General features: G+C 43.7%; 1 protein-coding gene across 7 annotated transcripts in view; it reads left to right on the top strand.

Moving 5' to 3' along the window:
* The first annotated feature begins 17,302 nt into the window (after window positions 1-17,302).
* Window positions 17,303-24,634, top strand: part of PPFIA1 (PTPRF interacting protein alpha 1) — a 52,708-nt gene continuing 45,376 nt past the window's right edge. For all 7 annotated transcript variants that reach the window (XM_058025469.1, XM_058025466.1, XM_058025464.1 and 4 more), the window contains exons 1-2: window positions 17,303-18,028; window positions 19,137-19,400. In XM_058025469.1, coding sequence (XP_057881452.1) covers window positions 19,137-19,400 — 264 coding nt within the window. In that variant the 5' untranslated portion in view covers window positions 17,303-18,028. The remainder of the gene's footprint in view (window positions 18,029-19,136; window positions 19,401-24,634) is intronic.

The following is a 24,634-nucleotide window of genomic DNA, read 5'->3' as shown; positions in this document are numbered from 1 at the left end:
GAGAAGAAGATGTTCACAGCAGCCTCTTTGCAAAGCTGGGGATGCTTTGGGTCTCCTTGCTGGGCATCCTTCTGTGGCCTCTGTCCCAGAGGCTGCTCCTGTGTGCTGGAAGGTGTGAGCCACTCTCAGGGGGAGCAGGATGCACCAGCCTCTGTCAGATGCAGCTCTCAGCTTTCATCTGGAACAACCTTCAGCCAGTGGCCTTCACACCTGACCTACAGCTGGAGAAACTGCACAATTGCACAGTGGAGGACATGCAGGGCTGTGGAGACTTCAAAGGGGAGAATCCCATGCTACCATTACTGCTTGAACAGCTGTAGGATCCTGTGTTTCTGCAAACACCTCCCAAGTGCCTGGCCAGATACTGGAAGAGGTTTTATTGTTGCTGCACCTGTGGGATTTCAGCTCTTTCCAAGCTGTTTTTATGTGGTGCAGTTGCTGTGAAGGCCGGGTGTCAGCACATAACCTGTCACTGCTCTGCAGAAATGTTGTAACACTGCTAATTTTCAAGTTTTCATTGCACATGGTGCCTTTTGCTCAAATAGTTACGCTTGAATGCTTTATTGTAGTTAGTGGAAACTGTAAATCATTGTAAGTTCACATGACAGAAAAATCATTTCAGTCAGGGGTTTTTCCCCTTCCGTGATTCTTTTCCACATTCCTAGAAGTGCCCAAGGCCAGGCTGGATGGGACTTGGAGCAACCTGGTCTGGTGGAAAGAGTCATTGGTTGGAACTGGATGATCTTTTAGGTCCCCCCCTGCCCAAACCATTGTGTGCTGATTCTCAGTATCTTTCCAGTTTGGTGTATTTAGTATCACTGGTTGTATCCAAGCAAAGGAGTTGCCACCTGTCTGCCTTTTGGGCAAGTTCTTATTCCCTTTACTTGTATCAATTGCCAATTCCTGGCTCCCCAGGAGGAGGTGCTGAGGTGCAGCTGGGTGATAAGCTCAGGTGTTCTGGAGATTTTTGTTTCACAGACATCAGGTGTATCCATGCTGCAGTATATAAAGAAAAGGATTGCTCCGGTAGCTTTTCCTTCCTGCCTCTGAGCAATCCCTAGGAGCAGAGGAGTGCAAGTGAGCAGGATGTTAGGTGAGTGCTCAAACACCTCCAAGTCTGCTGAAGTGCTTTTCTTATCCACTTTTAATGAGTTTTCTGCTTCACCGAGGAGATTTGTGTGAAATAGGAAGAGTATACTGCATACAGGCAGGATATTTTAGGAATCAGTTGGAAAAACCTGTTTGTTGTTGCCAGGCACTCATCAGCCTAGCCCTCACAAGAAATATTCTGCTTCAGGAGGTAAAAACCTTGTTTCTCTAAGGATTTTGTACATCCTTTTACTGTGTCTGAAGGAAATGACCTAGACTGCACCCATCTGTGCCATACTTCAGGGCCAATTCAGATCGTTTTTATGAGATACTCAAATGTTGATTATGTCCCTTTTTACTGAGGGGAGGGATAAAGGGTGCAATTTGTAAGGGAGTGTTGTCTGATCCAGTTGACAATCTTATTTTCAAATTAAACACCTTGAACTCATATGCATATTTTTTATAACTTGAAATAAGATTTTATATTGTATAATTCTGTGTAGATTTCATTAAAAATAATTCTTTAAAAAACCAAAATAAATGGAACGGGTTTTTTTCTTGTTTGATGGGATTGTTGTCTGCAGTAAGATCTCTGACTGGGAGAAAGTGGATGTTAAGGACACTCTGAAAGCAAGGAGTGGCGCTAAACAGGCATTGTGTTACCTGTGCCCTTATTGGGACATTAAAGACAAAAAGCAAAGTGTTTTGTCATCGAGCTTCTCAGAAGTGCTAATCAGGCTGCAGTTTGCCAGCAGCAATGCTGTCACTCAGGGAGGTGTAAGGAAAAAAGGATTCCCTGGCAGCCCTCGGGAGCCCAGACTCGAGCGCCAGTGTGCCTGGGGCAGAGGCTGCCCCTGGGCAGGCTTCCTTCTCCTCTGCTAGCCGTGCTCTGCTAAGGATCTTGTATTTGGTTTATAATTCATTAAAAGCCCTTAGTCTAAGCTTGGCCAGGCTTTTAGAGGACGTGCTCAGAAGGAACTGAGAGAGGCTCGGTGCTCTGTGGAGTGTCAGCCTGCACTTAAAGCCGTGAGTGAGTAAGACAAATAACTTAATTGCCCATTTTATCAAATCCTTTAGGATGCTCTGCAAGACTATCTGCCTGTGAGGAATTACTCAAACCTTTTTCCTCTCGGTCTCCTGAGAGTAATCTTTCCTCACAGCCTTGAGAAAACAGCACATCAAACCATGTGGAGAGTTAAAAGTGCCATCTCATGAGAATTCTCATCTCGGAGAATTGTTTTTCCATGTCACTCCTCAGTCCCTTTCAGCACTTGCTTGTGATTTTTGAAGATACCAATTGTAATCACATATTGAGGTGGTTTCCTTTTTTTAAATTGCATTATTTTCATTACTGAGTTAAAAGACTTTTCTAGACTATTAATTAAAAATCCTCTTACACAAATTGGTTGTTGTGAACATTTCAAATACAATGCTTTGGTTTCCTTTTCTCCATTCTCCACACTCAGGCAGCTGCATTTCCTCCAGCCTTTGTTTCATTCCTAAAATAATTGTCTCCTTTCTGAAATCTAATTGCTTCATTTAATTGTTTAATGCAGAAAGCTTAATAACAGACTGTGTCTCCAAGCTCGTTCTCTGGCGCTCAGCATGTTCTTAATTCAGGCTTTTTGGCTGAGTATTTTTCAATTCAAATTTATTTCTAATCATGCCTTGTGCCCTTCTTCTTCTGCATGAATCACCTGTATCCTTAAAATGTGTTCTAGCACAAATATTTTTCTAAGTCGTCCTTCCTCTTTGATTTATTGCTTTTCTCTGCCAGGGTTTTGGTTAAAAACATTTGAAAGAAATTAGCTCACTGTTTCAACCACAGAAATAGGAATCGTGGGGGTGAGCTGAGGGTAGGGGAGGTTCAGGAACTTTTGGAGAACCTGTGTTTCAGTAAAAACTGTCACAGCTGGGGATTGCTTCACAGGAGCGGGGTGTGTTGCAATTGTAGGTTCAGGGGAGAAGGAAGCAGGGCTTTACTCGGCTGCTGGGAAAGGCAGAGTCATGCAGCTCTCTCGTGGGAATCTGCTCCTAATCATTAAAAAGTCCCGTCCACAGATCCATTCCTGCTCCTGCCTCATTCCTGAGAGCATTACACATGCCTCTCTTAAAGCAGGCTGAAGTGAAAACAACAGGCTTGTTCTTGTGCAGCGTGATGTAATAGACACCATGGAAATCCCTGAAGCTGGCCATCCTGGTTGGGTTTGAATTCGGTGATTTCTCTGACTTGATGGGTTTGGGGAGCTGAAAGCCTTTTCCGGGTGCTCTGTGTGCTTGTTCCTGCGTGGATGGTGGCTGAGCTCTCCTTGCTCTGGGTTTCTGGTGCTGTGTTGGTGCAGGTCACAGAGCTCCAGGCAGTGACCAGCTCCTGCAGGGAAGCGCAGGGGTTTGTGTGTGTTCTCTACTGATAAAAAAATAACAACTCTAAGGGAGCTCTTGAGGCATCTCCAGTACAATGTAGTAAGTGCCACGGAAAGCAGCTTAATGTCAACTTTGTATCTCTGCTGAGTGCTTCAAAAAGCTATCAGACTGGTATTTTTTATTTGCTATATAATGTTCAAGCCTTGAAAGCAGGAGCTGGTGCTGTGTGAAGTTACACAGATATAAAACTGGACTATTGTCATGGCAGATGTAAAAAAACACCCAAATGGGATTTTCTGTGAGTGAGCCTGGCTTTGGAGAACTTCTACAGAAAGCAATCATGCCATTAAAAATCCTCACAATTTTTGAAATTATTTCTTCTCTATTTCTTAATTCTGCTAATCCTATTGATCACAGCAGGAGTATTGACTTTAAAAAAATGATTTGCAGAATTTAATCTGAGCAGTTCTCAGCGGGTGTGACTTCTAAAAGGGTTGTAGCAGCTGTTCTGCAAGCGTGGACACCACCTGTGGCAAAAGGGAAGTACAAAGTTTAAATTTCTTTACAAAAGTTGATTTTTGTATGCAAACCTGGCACTAGATTTTATTGACAGTGAGCATATAAATTGTGGGAAAGGTTTGACATAAAAATGAAACTGTAAAACCGTTCTTGCCATTAATGTCTGTATGTGAACCACTGAGCTAAATCTTATCTTTGTTTCCCTCCCAGTCATCTCCTGAGAGGTGCTTTCTGTCACTCTCAGGCAAATTGCCAAATTTTGAACAGAAATTGCCGAGAAAATGTGAATTAAAAGGGCGCAGCACTGGCAGGTCTGTGCCTCACATCCCACATTGTTTAATTTATGTTCTGCTCAGCGTAAGCAGAATTTATTCACAGCTTCTTGGCTGTGAAATCCCTAACGTGGGAAAGCCGGGATAGCCTGAATTCCCCCCAAAGCCGGGGTTGCCATGGCAATCCGAGTGCACGGCAGTCCACGGGGCATGTGGCTGCAGCCCTGCTCCTGGCCATCCCTGCCGGCCAGCCCTCAGCGCTGGGAGCTCTCACCAGCTGTGGGGTTTGCTGCACTCCCCACTCTGACCACGGCAGGAATCCAAAATGCGAGGGCAGGAATGGAAATGAAACCTCTTGGTGAATTCCCTCAGTTCCACTTCTCCCTGGAGCAAGGCATGTGAGAGAGCAGGGTTAAATTTTATTTTATTTTATTTTATTTTATTTTATTTTATTTTATTTTATTTTATTTTATTTTATTTTATTTTATTTTATTTTATTTTATTTTATTTTATTTTATTTTATTTTATTTTATTTTATTTTATTTTATTTTCCTCAGCACCAGGTGCTTCCATGTCTGTTTCCAGCTGGAATGGTAAAGCTGCAGCTTGCATGTGTCACTGCATGTTTGTGCATGAAGCAGCTAATATATATGCAGATGAATTAAAACTAATTAAAGTCAGCAAAGTGCACATTTCTAGCTAACGGCTGCATGCAGCTCTGTTACATGGCACCTGATTAAGTTATTCACTGTGGACCTGCTAATCCAATTTTCTATAAACGATGTTCTAATTTTTACAAAAAAAATGGAAAAAAAAAACCCAAAAAAACCAACTTCACGTGAAAAAACTTATGTCTGAATCTTTAAATCAGAATGTGAAATTCCACATCTGGCCTGTGAATTTTCAGGGCTATTAAATGTTGAACTGTCTTTTAGAGGACTCTGTTTATGAGGCACTTCACCTCATGCAGTATTTTTTCCCCTTAATTCCTGAAATGTCATTGTTAAAGGTCTCCAGCCCTGACTGACTGAACCGTTTCTCACATGACTCAGTGGCTGATGAAGAATTTAACCCCTTTATTTTCACATCAGAGCTGAGCAAGAGGCAACCCCACACCCTGGCCTTTGATGGTAAGAGTAATTCTGTGGAGGGGACCCTTTTTTTCCCACCCTGCATCCAGTAAATAAATATCCTGGGGGATAAAGGGGCTTAGCCAAGGTTCCAAATAATCCCTGAGCTCTCCAGGATATGGAACTGATGCCTGTGCTCCCTCCAGCCTCTGGGGTAACTAAAAGCAGCTGGAACATGGCATAAGGTACCCTGATCATGATTTTCTCCCTGGGAATGCCTCCTCCTTCCACCTAATTTGCCTTAAAGTGGGAATGGAGGTGGGAATCCTCATCAGAGATGGAAATCCTCAGCTCTAGAAATTCCTGATTCTTCTGTAATCACTTCCGCTGGATAAGATGCTGAGTGGTGTGAAAGGACCAGATCATTTTTCAGCTTGAAAGCCAAAGGCAGGTTTGACTCCTGTGAATTAAGGTTTACAGGGGTGTCTAGACCAACAGTCTCAGAGAAAATGCCATCACACAGCTACTTAACCAAATTTAATGTCAACCAACACCTTTGAAAATCCAGCGTTTGCTTTACACACTATGCTTGTCTGTTTCCTAGGTTAATATTTCCACTGGTTTATGGTTTATTACTGTTAGTTTGGATAGAATTTATGTTGAACTGACTTTTTTTGAGGGTGGTTTCTTTACTAATGGGTGATTCAAGTAGGCTTGAGGTAGGTCTCATGCCAGAAGGGGCCTCAGCAGCAAGTCTGGTGTCTGTTCCTCAGGTCTGGCTTGTGGGGAGCTCAATTTGTTTTGTGAGGGCTGAGAAGTTCCCACAGGCTAATTCAGAGGAATTAGAGAAGGAATTATAGAGAAATCAGATCCCAGTTTCTTTTATTTAAAGGGTACCTGGAGTGCCCCATAGGCTTGTCCCATTTTCTCCTTTAAAAGGTTACTTTCATCCCTTATCTCCTTCCCACAAACTCATCCCCCAGCTCATCATTAAAAGCTGAATAATTCCAACACTCAGGCCTGAGGGAGGACAAACCCTTGGTGGTTTGAAAAGGACTCTGACAGTTCTTGAATCACCCCTGGTTATTCGGCCAGCCTGTTCCAGTGGTTTTTCATGCATTCAAATAAGGTATGACATCCTCATGTGGGGAAAAATGGGCCCAGATGGAATTGCCATGGCACCTGTAAGCAGCTCAGGGAGTATCCTGGCTCTGCAACATTACCATGTCAGAGGTCACAGCAGCAGTGGCAGCCCCCTGGTTTGGTTATTGGGGTTTTTTCCCCATGCAAAGAGAAGGAATGGGGGAGCTGCAGGCCGCAGGGAGCTGCCAGCTTCTCTCAGTCGTGTATTTTGGTACTACAAAGGTGGCATTATTGAAGGCAGACAAAAAAAGCCTCTAAATCATGCAAGCAAAGTGAACCCCAGGAGCTGAAAAACCCTTCCTTTGTGCACTCAGAAACCTTGCTATGACCTAGCTGGTGTCTGGATACAGAGGCTTTTCTGCAGCATTTTGGCTGTAATTGAGATATGCTATCTCCATGAGCTTTGAAAACTGGGAGCCAGGAACCATCCCCATTGCTGCTGCTAAACATTCTGACTTGACAAGAGAAAACAACCCAATCCACCAAAGCATTACTGGATTGGACAGATAAAAATTTAAATTATCACTGTTTTGGCTGGCATAAAATTTGATTATTCTGTTTACAGCAAAAATCTGGTACTGCAAAATTATTTGTTATATCACTTATGCCTTCATATTCCTTTATTTGCTGAATATCCACGGGCATGTGGCAGCTAAATGCTGAATATTCATGCAAGGAACCTCACTGTACATGGCTTAAAGATATATTAAAATCAAACTGGTGCCATGTTATTTTGGTGAAAGGAAACTGCACATTTAATTACAGGAGTGAAAGAAAGTATTGGACATGAAAATTAGATGTCTCCCAAATCCTGATGTGCCTGTGTGTGTATCCACATATCTGTGTGTGTGCAGTGTGTGTTTCCTTATGCATACACACACACACACCCCTCAGTAAAGTTATTTGATATAATCTGGCAGAAAAGTTATTTGATATAATCTGGAAAACAAGATTTTCTTGACAGGGCTATTTCTCAATACTCCTTCTCCAACTTCTGTCTGTCCCTTATATGCTCTGTACTGCATCTGTAAGGAAATATACCCCTATGGCAATCTCCGAGAGCAGCCAAATTCTGGTAGAAACCAAGGTGGTGTTTCTGGGCCAGCTCATTAATAAAAAGTACAAATTCAGAGCCATCTGCTGATGTCCAGCATCAGCCAGAGCAGGAGTGATTTTGTTTTATTCTTACAGGTTTAAATGCAAGAATTGGCTTAAATCCTGGTGTACACTAGAGCAGTTTCTGTGATTTTCAGCATTTCCCTTCAGTCTAGTGTTTTGGGTCAATACAAAACCCATGATACTGAAATTAACCTTCTTTTCTCTTCCCTGTTCCTTCTGCTTTTGCAGGCAGCAGCTGCAGACACTGAGGAAATTATCTAACAGAAAAAAATTCAGAAATTTTACATGGTCAAAGTAAAAGGAGTTCTGCTTGAGCTTTTCCAGTGCCCTAAATGATTCCAGCGCCAGGCAGCTGAGTCCCTGCCACTTCAGTCTGCGGCTTCACAGGTAACAAGTGCAAAGAGCAAGTTAGTGCCAAGTTCCTCGATGGCTTTTGTGGCAAGGGCAGCACTTCGCCAGACTGAAACTGCCCGATTAATCTCACCTTGGCTAGACTTAATACTTCCCATTTGTGCATAAAGAAATGCTAATGATTCCTGGAAGTTTTAGGCATTGTTATTTAAAGTTGTTTGGGAGACAAAGGGAAGGTGTTGTTTGCATTTGGGGGAGGACATGACCTTTGTTTGGAGTGCTGGTTGATTGATTGTAACACAAAAGGAAAAGGTGAGGAGTGTTCTTGTAGCTCTTAGTGCAAAAGCTGAAGTGTGTTGAGGGAGCTTAACTCGCAGACCTGAGCTAGAACCAGCTCCTGAGTCAATATTTCTGTTGACTCTTTTAGATGTGGATTACAATGCAAACAGATGCTGTGGTCAAAGGGTCTTTAATATGAACTGTGTTCAGGAGAACAGGGAATTTAGCTTCAAAATAAATCAGTTATCCTGCTTGCTATGGCACAGATGAATAATATCAGGGCTGCAAGATGAATAATATCAGGGCTGCAGGTTTCTGCTATTATGAGTTATTCCCTTTTATATCTTACACGTTATTCTCACTTTGTTTAAGGATTAGTGTAAGACAATGACAAGGTTTGTTCAGCTGTTTTCCACCTTCCTAGAAATGATGATTTCTAATCAAGAGCAGGAAGAGGACAACCTTTCATAGCTTTTTCTCGTCTTTTGGTTTTTTTCCAAGTTACACATCATGTCACCTTACCTGCAGCAGCTAGATAGTAAATGACTTTTTATTTAGTAACAGCCAGCCTTAATTAATTGCAATTTGACAAAAGCTGTGTAAATACCTCTGTGCAAAGGAACAAGGCATTCAGGCAAACAGAAAAAGGGAAAAGGAACACTAGAGTGACTGAGTGTTATCTCCCACAAGGCAGGGACAAACCTTTTGTTGGGAGCTGAGTCAAAAACACGTGGAGACCTCAATGGCAGCTGAGGACACACGGGATGAAACCTCAGGTGCAGATAAAGGCATTCCTGTAGGAGCCTGAACTCGGAGTGACCCATGGGGATGGGTTGAGCAGCACAAGCTGCACACACAAAGCCTGACTCCAGCTGGAGGAGGCAGTATGAGCTGGCCAGAAGTTTTACAGAGGGTGTTTCTGTGCAGAGGGAAGCTAAATTGGGCCAGATTAGTAGCAGACACTCTGCCAGCCAAGAAGGGTTGCAAGGCTTCACTGTGCTTTTATTCATTATTAATATAACAGGTGGTTCTGTGAGGACTTAAGAATCTGTAAACCATTAATCCCAAAACTAGGATATCATGGCAGAACTAAAATTAACATTTCAGACAGAAATCCTAAAACTCCTTTAGGGCACTGTGAGTCCAGCAATAGGGATAACCCATATGAGGAAGGCTGTGCAAAGGCAGCTCCTGGTCCTGCTGGCATTAGAGAGATCCTGCCTTCTCCACGAGGATTTCCTCTCCACAGCACGTCTCACCCAGTCCATGTACTGTGTGCCCTGGGTTCATGGATTTGCAGGGAATTTGCTCAAAGTTGTGGTGCTTTCTTCAAAAGCTGAGGATGACACCACTCACAACACAGGGATAATACTGGGTAAGGACAGGCCAATATAGAAGCAAGTGGGTAAGGAATTTGCTTAAAAAGAAGCCCCATTTTCTCTATTTCCATTATTTTTCTTGATATTTGTTTCAAGTCAACTTGAGCACTGTCCCCAAAGGTCTGGGATTTTTTCCCACTGGCAAATGTAGAGCTGCTTTTTCTGAAGTATTGTCTGTTTTCCCTGAAGGTTTTCTTCTGACTCTGATTGCTTTTAAATGTCACTCTGCTGCTTCAGGCTGCTGGTAGGTGGTCTGAGCTGAGTGGTTACCATTAGCTGGCTTATACCTATGCTCATTTTCTGTGTCAGATCCTGACCTAGTAACCTTCTTCTCCAAATGCCAAAGGTGAGATTTAGTCTGAAATGACCTGGTTGTCTAGGCACAATTGCTACTAGTCAGAACAAGAAATAATATTGGGAACTGGCAGCCCTTTAATACGCCATATCTATTGGCAAACAATTTCATCTGAGCCTTGGGCTCACCTTGAAACTGGAGATGGTTTTTGCCAAACACACCGTTGCCATTGCAAATGTCCACAGTTTTTGTAATCTTTATCTGTTGTAGTTTGCTTTATGACTTCATTCTGAGGCCAGCTTGGTTTTTAGTCACCATCTCAGCCAATTCATTTTAGCAAATTAATATTCCTAGTAAATACTGTGAAGACAGTGGGGAGTTCTAAAATGGTGAAAATAAACATTTTAACTCATGCATAAACTGGTGATTCACTAGTGTTATTTAAAAGTGTTATTTACATTTTCATTTGCCTGTAAGCTGAAGCTAGTTGCACAAAAGTCCTTCAGCCTTGTCACAAACACATGATTTGGGACTAATACCTTCCCAACATTATTATCTTCACACACTGGTTAATGCTTCAGTTCAGCGTGCATCTGAATAATGAAGGTGGTGATTGCTGCAAACAATTTCATGCAGGCAATGTGCATGTAATGAAATGCATGTATGTTATCACTTGAAATCTAGTCAGGTAAGGATTAAAAATAGGCTTAAGTACTATTTGAGATCTCTTTATTTTTCAAATGCTTTTATCTACTTTACTACTCTACTAATAGTAGAGGACACTGAGTACATAGAAATTGTGATACACATTGCTTAGTGCCTACTCCAAAGCCACTTGAAACAGCAGGAGCCTTTGCATAGCAGACAAAGCAGAAAAAAAAATCCTTTTTTTCCCTTCAAACACTGATTTACAAGAACAGAAATGTTACTTCATGTGCAAATTCTTTTTGTAGCTGGACTGTTTATAAAGTTTATTAAATATATTATTAAAATAATGCAATCTTTTTATCTTTTTCTCTTACCAGGTCTCAAAACATTCTAAAAGCTGAAGCCTCAATATTGAAGTGATCCAGGTAGAACCTAATGCAGGGGAGAGGGAGAGGGAGAGGGAGAGGGAGAGGGAGAGGGAGAGGGAGAGGGAGAGGGAGAGGGAGAGGGAGAGGGAGAGGGAGAGGGAGAGGGAGAGGGAGAGGGAGAGGGAGAGGGAGAGGGAGAGGGAGAGGGAGAGGAGAGGAGAGGAGAGGAGAGGAGAGGAGAGGAGAGGAGAGGAGAGGAGAGGAGAGGAGAGGAGAGGAGGAACTCCGTGTCTGTAGACTTCCCTCAGCAATCAACCTGTCTGTATACAGACAGGTATTACAATGCTGTTATAAAAATAACAGCATTGTTTTCTCTTGGAATGAAGACAGGCTGAGGGATTTGGGATTGCTTATCCTGGAGAAGAAAAGTTTTGGGGAGACCTTAGAGCTCCTTGCAGTACCTAAAAGGCCTACAAGGGAGATGGAGAGAGACTTTGGGCAAGGGCATGCAGTGACAAGGGGAATGGCCTTGAGCTGGAGGAGGTGGGTTTAGGTTAGATATAAGAAATAAATTCCTTGCTGAGAGGGTGATAAGGCACTGGCATGGGTTGCCTAGAGAGGTTATGGACTCCCCACCCCTGGAGGTGTCCAAGACCAGGCTGGACAGGGCTTGGAGCAGCCTGGGATAGTGAAAGGTGTCCCTGCCCATGACAGGGGGTTGGAACTGGATCATCTTTAAGGTCCCTTCTGACCCAAACCATTCTGTGTTTCTATGATTCTCTACCCTGAGAGGCTGCCATGGCTCTGAAGCTCTAGGCTTCAGTCTTGCAAATCCAGTAACTGAATTGCAGACCAGTTAAAATTACTGAGACAGACAAACCGTGGGCTGCTAAATCCACAGCAATGAAGCCAGGAATAGCCCTGCTCATTTCTGTGGACAACCACATCCATTTCCCTTGCTTTCCTACAGCAGCAAGCTGTGCTGATCCCACACGTATCCAACAGCCAGGTTCATCTCATGCTGCTTTAGACATCCGAGCACAGCTCCCACGGCAAGAGTGCAGCTGCCCTGGGCTCCCTCTGGAGCCAATGGGAACAGACAGGCACCTGGAGCAGGTGATTCATGGACCACACCAAAGGTCTGAATCACCCCTCCCATGGAGTGGCTCTCTTGCTCCACTGATTACAGAGGCAAGCCAGGGTAAATGGGTTCATGCTGTAGGTGGTCAGCCAGGTGGAATGTATCCAGACCTGCTCTAGGTAGGCAGGAGCTGCATTATCACAGCTGGTTCTGAATCCTTCAGTTTCTTCTTCCAATATTATTCACAGCTATGTCACATGGATATGGTCTTTCTGAAAAATATTATGTTTTTAAAAATGTTTAACTAAATAATGTGCAGCTCTATTGCCCTGAACTGAATGCACTTTTAGCTTGATACCTTTCATTGTAGCTATAAACTATTGGAAGACGTGCTGAAATCAGTCTACACTGAGGGAATGTACTATGTTTGAATTGGATATTAGGGGTGTACTTCATTTCTGATTGAAATAAATTATACCTGGCTTTAGAAATTCTTTCTAGCTCAAGGGGATTTCTGCTGCTGTAAATCCGTACAGAAAAGACAGCAGGTGCAATAATTCTGAACTGCAGATTGCACAACTGAAGCTGAAACTAAGCTGAAAGCCTTTTCGAGTTCAGCAGGTTTGTACTTGAGTGAGAATGTGTGGTTTTGGTTGCGGGAGTGACAGCTAAATTTGAAAAACATTTATGGTCTTGACATAGGTATGATTCCCACTAAAACAAATTGTGTAAGTTCATCTAGTCTTTTAAGAGTCCTCTCCAGGTCTCCAGTTGCATTGTAGAGACTTTTCTTCCTAAGTCCAGTCCAAAAACTCTCTTCAGTTTCAGAGCAGCCAATTCCCATTCGATTTACACCTCCCTGAATCCAGCACAGATCCGTGTAGACCCACATGAAATAAATAAAATGTTGATGTGAAGGACTGTGCTGTGTGAAGTGGTGGCTTCCATCGCCCAAGGGCTGACACATTTACTGGTGCACTTATCTTATACATGGGCATAGCCATTAATTACCTCTGTCCTCTTCTCCACAGGCCACCTTCCAGCCTCTTCCCTCTCATCCCTTCTCCCTCAGGCAAAGTGTCTCCTCTGTCTAGCAACCTCTGGAGACTTTTTTTTTATGGCAACAGAATGGTCCAGGTCACGTCTGTCTACTGACAAAAGGATAATCAGTGCTGCTGGCAAAAATCCTGTTCTTGTATCTATTCATGTCATTCTGAAATGCCTGAAATGTGTTCAAAATGCTGTCATTAAGTCATCTGTAAAGGACAAGGAGTAAATAAGGTACCATCAGCTCCACTGGGGAGGGGAGAAAAGACTGCGTGAGCGATCTCGGGCTATTTTCAGCAGAGGTTGTGTGCTGGTGTGGGGTGGCTGTGAGGCTCACCGAGGAAATTTGGGCACAAACGAAGCGTGGAGCCCTCAGTGGGCAGAGCAGAGCTGCGGTGGGCAGCAGGTGTTTGTCCTCAGAGCCCACTGCTCACCCCAGCACGGGCTGGCAGGAAGAGCTGCCTGCTCTGCTGAGCTTGGATAAACATTAGGATCTAATTTATCATGTGACAGGAAAGGAAACCTTCCCCCCCACCCCGTTTTTAACAGCCTTTGTTTGAATTTCAGCGTGTGGTTTTTGAGATGCAAAGAGTGGAGAGAGCTTTAACCTGGGTCTCTGGACTGATTACTTTGCTGTCAGCCGATGTATGTGGGGCTCTTTCCAGACACATCCGCAAGTGTTACATCTCACTAAATGACATGGACAGGGAGCCAGACCTCTTGCTGAACTTACAAAAGAGACATCACACTCATTTAATTAAAAAGATCTGAGCTGCTGGTGCTCTTCATGTCGGATGGTATATCCTGGGTTACATGCCCAGGAAGAAAAAAAAAGAAATGTTTTTCTTTGTACTACCAAGTAAATAGGACTGAGAAATATTTTGCTATTTGCAGAGCCTGGGAGTTCTAGGAGTTATCATTCCACGTGTATTTCGTGCAGCACAGAGCATTATGCAAAGATCTGGTTATTCACTTCTTTTCTCTAGAATTTCAAGTCCTGCCCTTGCCCGCTGATCTGGTCCCAGCTTTGGTGGACTGCACATGGGAGTAGCAATCAGCTTTAAAGTCAGGCCTTTCAAATATTTTTGGGGCACCTCAGAGACTCTGTATCCACAGTCTGTTTGGCATTCACAGAGTGTGGTACCTAAGGAAGGTATCTGCAGTGTGCCACATGGGAGGCACATTCCTTAGCTAGGATATCCTGGGTGTAGGTTCCCTCCTGGACTAAGCCGTGCTTTTGGGCGTGAAAAGATACCTGGCTCTTTACAGTGCCTCCTTCTCATGTAGCAGACATTTATATGCTGTGGGAACTCTGTTCCCACCTGAGGCTGAAACCCATTTCTCAAGAAAGTGCCTAACCACTGGCATTTCCACCCTCCTCTGAAACTGGTGTGCACAGTGATTTGAAGGTGACAGAGATAGAGGTGAGGCTGAGAAGGGTCTGCAGCTAAAACCTCCTGCCCCGTGGATGGGAAATCCAAACACGGATGTGAAGAGATGAGCACGCTGAATGCAAGTGTCTGTGCCTTGTTAACAAACTGGGTGAAGTGAAAATTAATTGAAGTGGAGTTCATCCATTTTTATTCTCAAATCAGGATTGTGTGCTAGGTTCTTTGCTTTCATAATGAAGCAGGATTATAGCATGGTAGAAATCTTCATTTTTTGGTTTTAACTATTTAAGGACAAAACAAAACTTAGTTTCAAAAGAGAAACACATTCCAAGGCATCCTAGACTGAGAGAAAATGTTATTCCATGTTTTAAGATCTACATGAATACTGAGGTTAATTAATTTATTCCACATGACCTGGCTCTGAGATCAGTTAATTGGGCTGGATATATTGCAGTGTCCACTTTGAGAGAGATTATCAACTCTGTGCCCATTACAGTCTTTAACCTTTTGCCCTTTCATCCACAAAGTCTCCGTTTGACTCACATGTTAAACACAAATCTAATCAGTCTTTCTACTAACATTATTAATTTTAATTTTTTCTGTGTGATGAGCTGAAGTGGAATGGTGTTTGTTCACACAGCCATGAACTCCACTTTATTTTCCAGCCTTGCTTTGGTATTGCTGGAGCAGGTTATTTTGAAAATGCTGCCCTGGCAGCTGCTTAGCCTGAAGTCTTCCACTGAAAATCTGGATCAAAGCTTATAAATAAAAGCATTTACCTATGTACATGTTAATTCATAGCAATTCATTTTGGAATCTTTTTGCTACTCTTCCTATATTGAAAAGTCAGACCTCAGTTTTTCAGACATTCAGCACGAAATCTGTGCTGATCTGTTTGGTAGAGCTCATGGTTTGAATGTGCCTCATCATATTTGGCTTTTTCCTCAAAGTTCCAGTTCCCATAGTCATGGGATTACATTAGAAACTTCAGGAGGAAAAACAAAAAAGTAATCTAGACCTCACGGCTGTACGGGAAAACTTAAAAAATGTGACTTGAATTCACTCTAAAGGCTCAGATACCAAAGGGAAAGAGCACAGTGTAGTAAACTTGTAAGGAATTTCCTATGTGGAAAAGGAAGATTGACCCATTAGTGATCCTTTCTATCCAGTGCTAGGTGTCGAGATGTTGTGTTTACAAATTAATCCACATAATCCAGCCACAAATCTGCTAAACCTTCTGTGCAGGGACTGCTGCTTTTTGGCATGACTTGTCTCTGCCTAACTGGCCCTTGATGCCTTTTAGAGCTTTCCACTGTAAAAGCAACAATAGGGTCCAAATGCAAATACTTTATTCAGGGTGGTAGCACAAATGCAAAGAGAGGAAAGGGAGTTTTCTAAACTTTGCCTGGCAGACCTCAACTTCCAACCCATGGGCATGGTGAAGGCTCCAGAAGAGAGTAAAAGTTATAGAAATGCAAGTGGAAAAACACTTCTATGGTGTTTTGGAAAAATAATAGTCAACGTAGCCAAACCCAGTTTCCTGTGGAGAACAGGCTATGTCAGAGAAGTCGCCCCTCACTGTGCTTGGGGACCTGGCAGCTCTGCTCCACAGGATCACAGAATGGGTTAGCTTGGAAAAGACCTCTGGGGCCATTGAGTCCATGACCAAACACCACGGTGTCACCCAGGCCATGGCAGTGAGTGCCACATCCAGCCTTTCCTTAGACATGCCCGGGGATGGTGACTCCAGCACCTGCGTGGGAGCTTATTCCAACGTCTGATCACCCTTTCTGTGAGGAATTCTTCTTAATATCCATCCGAAACATCCCCTGGCAGCTCAAGACTATGTCCTCTTGCCCTGTCACTGGGAAAAGAGACCACCTTGGCCACAACCTCCTCTCAGGGAGCTGGATGGAGTGACAATGTCCCCTGCTTTCGTCCAGGCTGAACCCCTTTCCCAGCTCCCTCAGCCTCTCCTGGCGCTTCAGACCCTTCCCCAGCTCCATTCCCTCCTCTGGACTCGCTCCAGCCCCTCATGGCCTGTCGAATGGAGGTGCCCAGAGCAGGTCCCGGCATCCGGGCTGGCCGAGGCACCGGGAACGGGCTGGGGCGGCCGGGCCCGCTGCGATCCCGCCCCGCCACAGGCAGGCCCCGGCACGGGCTGCGACTGCGGGGCCGCTCCAGCCCTGCCCTGTTCCCAGCCCTCCGCAAGGACGCCTCCCGCCCCAGGGCTCCGCTGCGGCTCTCCCGTCCTTTCCCCCGGGGCGGGCAGCGTGGGCGGCGGCGGTATCGCTCCCAGGGCACGCAGCGCAGAGCGGGTCTCGAACCCGGGTCCCCGGCGGCGGGGAGCGGGTCAGGAGCGGCCGCGCCGCCCCGCGCGGTGCATTGTGGGTGCCGCACTGATTTATGCGGGGCCGCGGAGCGCGCCGGGAGCGGCGGGAGGCGGTGGCGAGCGGGGCCGGGAGCGGCGGGACTGCGGCGGCGATCGCGGCTCTCCGGGCGTGCAGCGCTTCTGCCGCCCCCTGAGGCCGTGGCGGCACCGCCGGGCGGCCGGCACCACCCACCCGGCCTCAGCCGACCCCGCGCCGGCCACCACGGACGTGGAGGCGGCGGGCGGAGCCGGGCCCGGCCCGAGGGGACCGTCCCGGCGCGGCGGAGCCGCCGCCGCTCCGTAGGGGCCGGAGCCAGGCCGAGCTCGCCGGGGCCTCCGCGGCCGCGCTCGCTCCGCAGGGGCTGCGCGGGGCCCGGGCTGGCCGCGCCGCTGGGGCCTCCGGCGGGGAGCGAGCGAGGCGAGCAGCGAGGCCCGGCCCGGTGCTCTCCCTCCGGCGAGAGCCCCGCGCTCTCCGCCCGCAGCTTTGTTCGCCGGGCTCTGCGCAGGGAAGCGCAGCGGCGGGACCGGGCCGGTGCCCACGGAGCTGCCGGTCCTTTCTTTGCCCGCTCTCGGGTGCGGAGCATCGTCTGCGGGACTGGTGCGGAGAAAACAACAGGTCTCGCTCCGTGCTCGCCTTCCAAAGCGACGCCCGCGCCTTGCTCTTGGGATTATAAATGTTTGAACTAAGACGCAGGGAACTGGAAGGAGAGCTTCCCGTTGGAATTAATAGAAGAGAAAAGAAGGGAGGCTTTTCCAAATCCTCTACAAGAAAGCTCATGCTGTTTTCCCCTGCTGTCCGTACTCTGTTTAATAATGCGATTGTGACCTGAGTGGAATTTATGAGCGATGAACTGTTGAAGCTTGTTGCATCTCTGCATCGGACGACTTTGGGGTTTTTTTCGGTCAGCACATGATTCCTCTATCCCAGCTGTTGCAGGACCTATGGGCCAGTAATAGAGGGATGGGAAGCTGAGGCAGTTTATTTTCACATTCTTCTGTGCCGGGGACTTGGCGAGTTAGCTGAAGTTGCTGCATTTTACTGGATCTGCTCTTTCCTCGGCAGGTTTATTATTATTTTTTTTTCATGTGTTTCGATTAAACAGTCATTGGACTGGATCTGGATGGGTGCTTTGCGATCCAAAGGGTTTTGGGGGATAACAGAAAACTGCTAAAACAGAGAAGAATTGGTGCTGCAGGAAACCTGGGGCCTGTTTTCCAAGCCTTTTCGTTTTATTGAGCAAGGTAAATAACGTAGTGGGGAAAATTCAGAGCTTATCCTAATCATGCATGAAAATGTTACAAAGCACTTGAGGTTGTTCCAAGTCTTTAAAAGCATGGAGAGGACCCACTGTAAGACTAAGAATGAGCTATTCTTTCAAAATTTCCAGATGTGAGTGTGAAATTTAAGGCTGAGAAAAAAGTTTGTGGTACCTGAGAGGTTTGGGGAGCTACTTTTCCTGATTTTGCCTTGCATTCTTCTAGGTTTGTGTTTTTGAGAGAGGTTGCCTGAACAGCTTTGTTGTTGGTTCAGTGTTCAGTGATTATACGAGTGAGTTTTTTCCATGATTTTTAAATCTTCAATGCCTGAGCTCTGGTGGGGATCTGTGAGGGTCTCTCAAAGGTGCTCCCAGTTTAGTGTGCTCACTTCCAGTAGTGCAGTGCTCCCATTTGCATTGTTAACCAAATCCATCCTCTGCCTTTAATTACTTTTTGCTTACCTTTACTTTTGCTGTCCCCATTGACAGCTGCTACTACTTCATAATGAATTTTTTGCTTTTTATCTTCCTTTACATGTTTTTATCTCCTGAATTGGACTGTTTGGACTTACTACTCATTTAGCATACATCACTTTCACCACCATAAAACTTTTACAGCCAACACAAGCTCAAAGCACTGTTGTAGATACAATCTTTGTGCGTTTGAAGCAGTGGAAGAAGCAGATAATGTTTCCCAAAATGTGCAGTGTAATCATTTGCTGGGTGAAGTGTATAATTTTTGGTGTCAGGCTGCATGCCTTATCTTTGTTTTTTTTTTAAAGATCGCAGCAGCAGTTTACTCCTCACAAAAACATAAATCCATTAAAATGAAGTCGCAGTTTGAGACGTAGCCTGCAAAAATCTGGTTTTGCAAGAAGTCACAAGATTCTCATTATGAAGCAAAGCCTTGATTAAGTTGACTGTACCTTTTCTCCACTCTTAATGAAATAGTGGCAAACACCGAGGTGCTGGCAGCCTTTGCTGATGCTATCGTGGGGAGAGCTAAGTGGGTATTACGGGCAGCACTCAAAGTTCCTGTTTAGATCCGTTTGACCGAGATTTGTGGCCTTTGTTGTGTCTCTTTTTGTTTCAAGATGATGTGTGAGGTGATGCCAACCATCAGCGAGGCCGAGATTCCCGCCGGGGGAAATGGAGGCCACGGTTCAGGTTCCCCGCTGCAGTCGGATGCAGATTCCCACTTCGAGCAGTTAATGGTGTCCATGCTGGAGGAGAGGGATCGCCTGCTGGAAACGCTCCGCGAAACTCAGGAGACGCTCGCCCTCACCCAGGGCAAGCTGCATGAGGTTGGCCATGAGAGGGATTCCTTGCAGAGGCAGCTCAATACTGCACTTCCACAGGTATGAGCGTTTGGGAAGGGCTTTGTCAATGATTTTTGTATTCTTTGTTGGCTTTTTGTATGTTTGATTTACTGAAGAGTCAAGTTGTCTCAGGGAAAGATGAATCTGTCCTGAAGGATCTTTTGGTGCTTGCTCACTTTCAGAAAGGTGCAGAGGCAAGGAAAGCAGGAAAGAGCAGCCCTTTCCCTCCAGTCTGCTTTCCCAGTTTCTGGAATTTCCTTGGCTTGGCATAAATGTGGAATGGTATCTACATCCTTTTGTGTAATAGAACTTGATGGACTTTTTTCTGCAACTAGTACTTTTTAATTGCTATTTCTTAATTGCCTGATTCATTCATGTACTTAAGAATTAATACCTGGTCTAGTGGGAGGTGTCCCTGCCACTAGAAACCACTTGGAACTGGTCTTTGAGTTTCCTCCCAACCCAAACCATTCTGGGATTCTGTGAATTCCATACCGACCATTCTGACTCCATTAAAGACTTTGATTTAAAGCCTTGAAGACTGCCTGTGAATGCATGCTGAGTTGTCATGGCAATATAGAAGTCTGAGTGTGTTGTTTAACCTATTTAGTTATTTTTGAAAAGTGTGGATTTGGTTTTTTGAGGCTTTTTTTTGGTCGTGCTAGGAGTTCCTAATTAGTGCCTTGTGGAGAATGCACGTGGCCTGCAGTGCTGGTTTGTTACGTAAGGAGCATAGTTAGGAAAGGTGATTGGTGTCTGCAGAACTCGTTGGGTTTTATCCATTCCAGTTAAAAATAATACAACTGGACTTTGAACATGTTGAGAAGCATTTGGTTGTAGGCAAAGCAGGGGCTGCTTTGAGGTGTTGGTTAACTGTTGACAGCCTTGTGCTTTCTGGCATGGTGGTTGCTGTCCCAAGCATGGCACAATGATGCTGTGACTTTTACAAATGTTCCCATATCCTTGAATATTGTAATTACTGTTTATACCCTTTCAAACAGTGGTGTTAAATCCTCCTGTTTCACTGCTCTCATTACAATGTAATCACTGTATGACTCTCGGTATGGTAATTGGTGCTGGTAATTACTGAGGGGTGGAAATGAAAATGTTACATGTGTTAATCTGGTTCTGTTACAATGATGAAAATCAGAAAGGAGAAGTTTCCAACCTTTGCTGCTGCCCGTGTTAAATCGTGTGCTGGAGGCAAACATCATTCTTTGGTTTTTTGTTGTAATAATTGTAGCTTCTCATCCTCTGTGTCAGGTCTGCTACATTAATGGAGGCCATTAACCACTTGCATGACCTGCAGATTGCTAGACCTGAGTTTGTGGCTGAGCAGAATTGTGTCAGCTCTCAACTCTGCTGTTCCCCTTTTGCCTTTTCAGTTCTCAGCTTTCCTTCCTAAATCTAGTAGGCTACTTGCATGTAACCATCACTTTCTGAACATTTATGGAAAATTAGTAAACACTTCCCCTTTTCAAGAATGCTATAATTGCATGGTTTCTTGTGAAATCTTTTGGAAAAGCAAGTCAGTTGAGGAAGAAATTTTACTGCTATTTTATGTAGACGTACATCAGTGTATGGATTTTTGTAGTCTGCTGTTGGAAAATACTCTTTTCATCCTGTGGAACTCTGCTGCTTTTGTCCCCAGTAGTGCTTAGCTCAAATGATGGTGGTGCTTTCAAAAATCAGAAATATTTTCATTATTGCTGCTACATAGAAATAACTTCTGTATTGGGCAGTTTTTGTTGTTGTTATGGTAGAGTCAGTTACTTCATGGCTGCAAGTTTTTGATGAGGGGAAACAATTTTTTAATTCTAATATGTGTTCACTGTCAAAACTTTGTAGTGACGAATATTTGAAACTATTCAAACTTTTTTGTTAATTATTTCAAGCTAAGCATTCTTTTGAACTACTGCCTCAAATGCTCTGTTGTTAAGCTGTGAATTTCAAGGAGGGTAAAGTCTTTAAATTTAATAAAATAACAGCTGTGTTGTATTTTTTTCAGCAAAGAATGGATAGTAGTGTAGATTTAAATTTTTTTTTGTCATAGTAGTTCTTTTCAGTTTAGTGAACCTGCAAGGTCAATTGAGCTAATTGCACAAAGACCTGTGTAATTTCATTAATTGCTAAATCACTCTGTAACCAAAGTATTATTTCCTTCTCAGACTTGGATTGTTACAAGTCTTTGTAGTTGATTTTAGACTACTTTATCTTAACAGGTATTGGATTGAATTGTTTCTATGTGTACTTCTCCTGTTTTAGATCTTTAGCTGAACCAGCCAGTTTTAGACTGTTCTGATGACTGATGGCAAGTCCTGGTCTAAAAGCAGGAATGCCAGATTGATTTCTTCTGTACCAAAATGCCTCTTCTGGTTTTGCTATGAAGGCAGTCAATTTCTGATGGCATCCCTGTGCTTAATTCCTTACATTCACTGAGTTTTCTGTGTATAAGAAAGAAGCTCACACTGGTATATAAAATACACCATATATATATTTCAAAAGTAACTAATGGTGGATGTGATCAGTTTCCAAATGGCAGTATTTTCCAAAATCAGGATTTGCACCTCTGAGATTCTAAAAGTAAATGCAGTTTTTTCCTGCAGCAGTGATGCACATTTCATGGTCACATTTCTTAGCTGGGAATTCAAGGCATCAAGGTTCTAGCTCCATAAGCCTGGGACAATTATTTGGTTAAAAGCAACTTTTGTGGATGTCTAATTCACTGAGAGGAGTGTATTTAATCTTATATAGATGTGCTTTGTCTGTTACATTTGCTTAAAGTAAATACTTAAGTAATTTACTTAAAGCTGACTTTTTCTGGGTTTTTAGTGTGGACAGCTGGAAGTGAAATACATCACCACTGCCTTGATAAAATAACTGGATTCTTGGCAATGCTCTTTGTTTTCTGGGAGTTTCCTCTATTACAGATTACCCTACTCAAACTGTACTCTGACCTTGGAAAACGAACTTGAGGAAATCAAAGTGCTGTGCTAGAACTTAATTTTATGCTTTCTAGAATTTTTCACAGAAAAAAAAAAAGAACATTAACTTTTTACTTGAAGAGCTTTATAACATAAACACATTGTTGTAATTCTAATGATGGTCTTAGTGGATTTGATTATGCCCTTTATGTGCCTTTTAGAGTGCATTCTACAGAATTCAAGATTTTTGTGCTTCAAATTCCTAAGTTAATCTGTAAAACTGTATTTGAAGGTTAAATTTTGGACCTAAGGTAGATGAGGCCCAAGTTACTTCACTTCTTGCTATTAAAGTGTTGCAGGCCAGGGTTCATTTTGCTGATAGAATTTCACTTAGATGTTTTCTAAAACATGATGCTTGTTTTGGATGGTGAAGACCAGAGTTTAATCTCCAGTGACTCTGGTGCTTATCACAAACAAAAGCACAGTCAGTGAATTCACAGCAGTTGTTATCAGGATGAAAATTTTAATATGTATGTTAATTTTATAAGCTAATAAATACAATACAAATATGAGGCAACACATATTAAGATCCATCTTAATCTTGCACCTCTGATCTTTTGGCCTTAAATTTATCATGCCTCATTTTTTTCTCTACAAGGTAAGCAAAATAATAGGTTAAAGTAAAAGTTGCTTTCTACCAAATTTATCATGCCTCATTTTTTTCTCTACAAGGTAAGCAAAATAATAGGTTAAAGTAAAAGTTGCTTTCTACCCATTGTCAATATTTTATCACTACTTCACCCTTCAGTTAAAAATGGTGTGTGTCTGTTCATATTTCTATTCAGTGAAGTTCAGGTATGTCCCTGTACAGTGATGTTCCTTAGACAATCTCAGAAATACTCAATGCCTCACCTGTAAGAAATAACAAAACACTTGGCCCAAAGACTGCCCTGGCATTGTCTGGAAGTGATGGACTTAAGGATTTCATTGCTATTTTATGAATAGTGGTATTTGGATTTCCTCCAGACAAGTTTTGAGTAATACAGGATGTCGTAGATGTAGAAATGAGGCTTTGAATTGTACCTAATAAGAAGAACACAGTGGCAGAACACACAAAGACCTGGCCAGACTCTGCAGCAGCTGAAATTTCCTCAGCACTTCCGTGCAGCTCCATTTGCAGCATTCCCAGATGTTCAGCCCTGAGGTGCCATGGCTTGCACTTCTTACTCTGGCAGCAGCTGCTGCTGACTTCTGAATAACAGCCATTAATGTCAGAGAGTGCCCAGGAATGCTGAAGTGCCATAGGCTTTCACATGGATGTCAGGGCAGGCACATCCTCCATTGCTCCCACCCAGTTCTGACAGCAGAGATGAACAGGACTCTTCCTGTTGCATTTTCAGACATCTGTGTTGAGTTTCATTTGCTAAATCGTACTTGGCTCTTAGTAAATTACTGAACTGATTTGGCTTTACACTAGTTTGTCAGATGGAGATAGGAGTTAACATTCAGAATTCTTCACTGATTATCAATAAATCTCAGCTTCCCTAGCATTTCTTTGTTTTCAAGACATAGAAACAGATACCTTTTGCTCCAAACCTTCAAAGTATGAATTTGTCTGAAATAATGCCCTGTGTTTGGGCAAAAAGGAGTAGCTCCACTTAAATGGTGCAGAGGAATATATTGAGCACTGAGTCTCCAGCACTGGTTCTGTGTTCTTGGTTTCTCATGTGGATATGTTTGGGTTTGTTTATTGAAACATCCTACCCCTGCCCAGCAGACGTCTGTTTGCCTATTGTTAGCAACTCGCTGTTTGTACTGTGCTTTTAATTTAGGTTTGCTTGATTATAAATAAACCATTTAGCTAGATTAAATTTGGAATTCATTTTGGGTTTCCTTGTATTTGAGGGTGAATTTGACTACTGTTAAGTTTGGGGTGAAATTTCCTGCTGTTTTACTGCTGAGTGGTGTCCCATTCCTATCTCTCCCCTTAACAAGAAGATTTGGTGAAGTCCGAAACTATTGTTTTTATTTCCCTTAGTTTATTTGTAGAAAGAATGTTTTGGTGACTGCACAGAAATGCTTTTCATTTGTTTTGGTAGTGGATGAGGCCCTGAAACAGGAGCTGGTGCTTTTTCCCTACTCTTGTGCTACTGTGGACAGAAGATGTCTGTCAGTGGGTTTATTAATGCTTGGCGTGCTCTAGTCCAACCTGCAGCCTAAAAACAGACTGGGTATGAGGTGGAAAGAACTATAATCAAAACAAAGTATTTAAAATATATATTTAGAACCAGGTGAACATCACATGTATATCCTCATCAGTTGCCTGTAGCCTCTGGTGCAAGAGGTAGT

Source organism: Melospiza georgiana, chromosome 6 (genome assembly GCF_028018845.1).
Source record: "Melospiza georgiana isolate bMelGeo1 chromosome 6, bMelGeo1.pri, whole genome shotgun sequence".
Taxonomy (NCBI): domain Eukaryota; kingdom Metazoa; phylum Chordata; class Aves; order Passeriformes; family Passerellidae; genus Melospiza; species Melospiza georgiana.
This window is presented reverse-complemented; position numbering and strand designations above follow the sequence as displayed.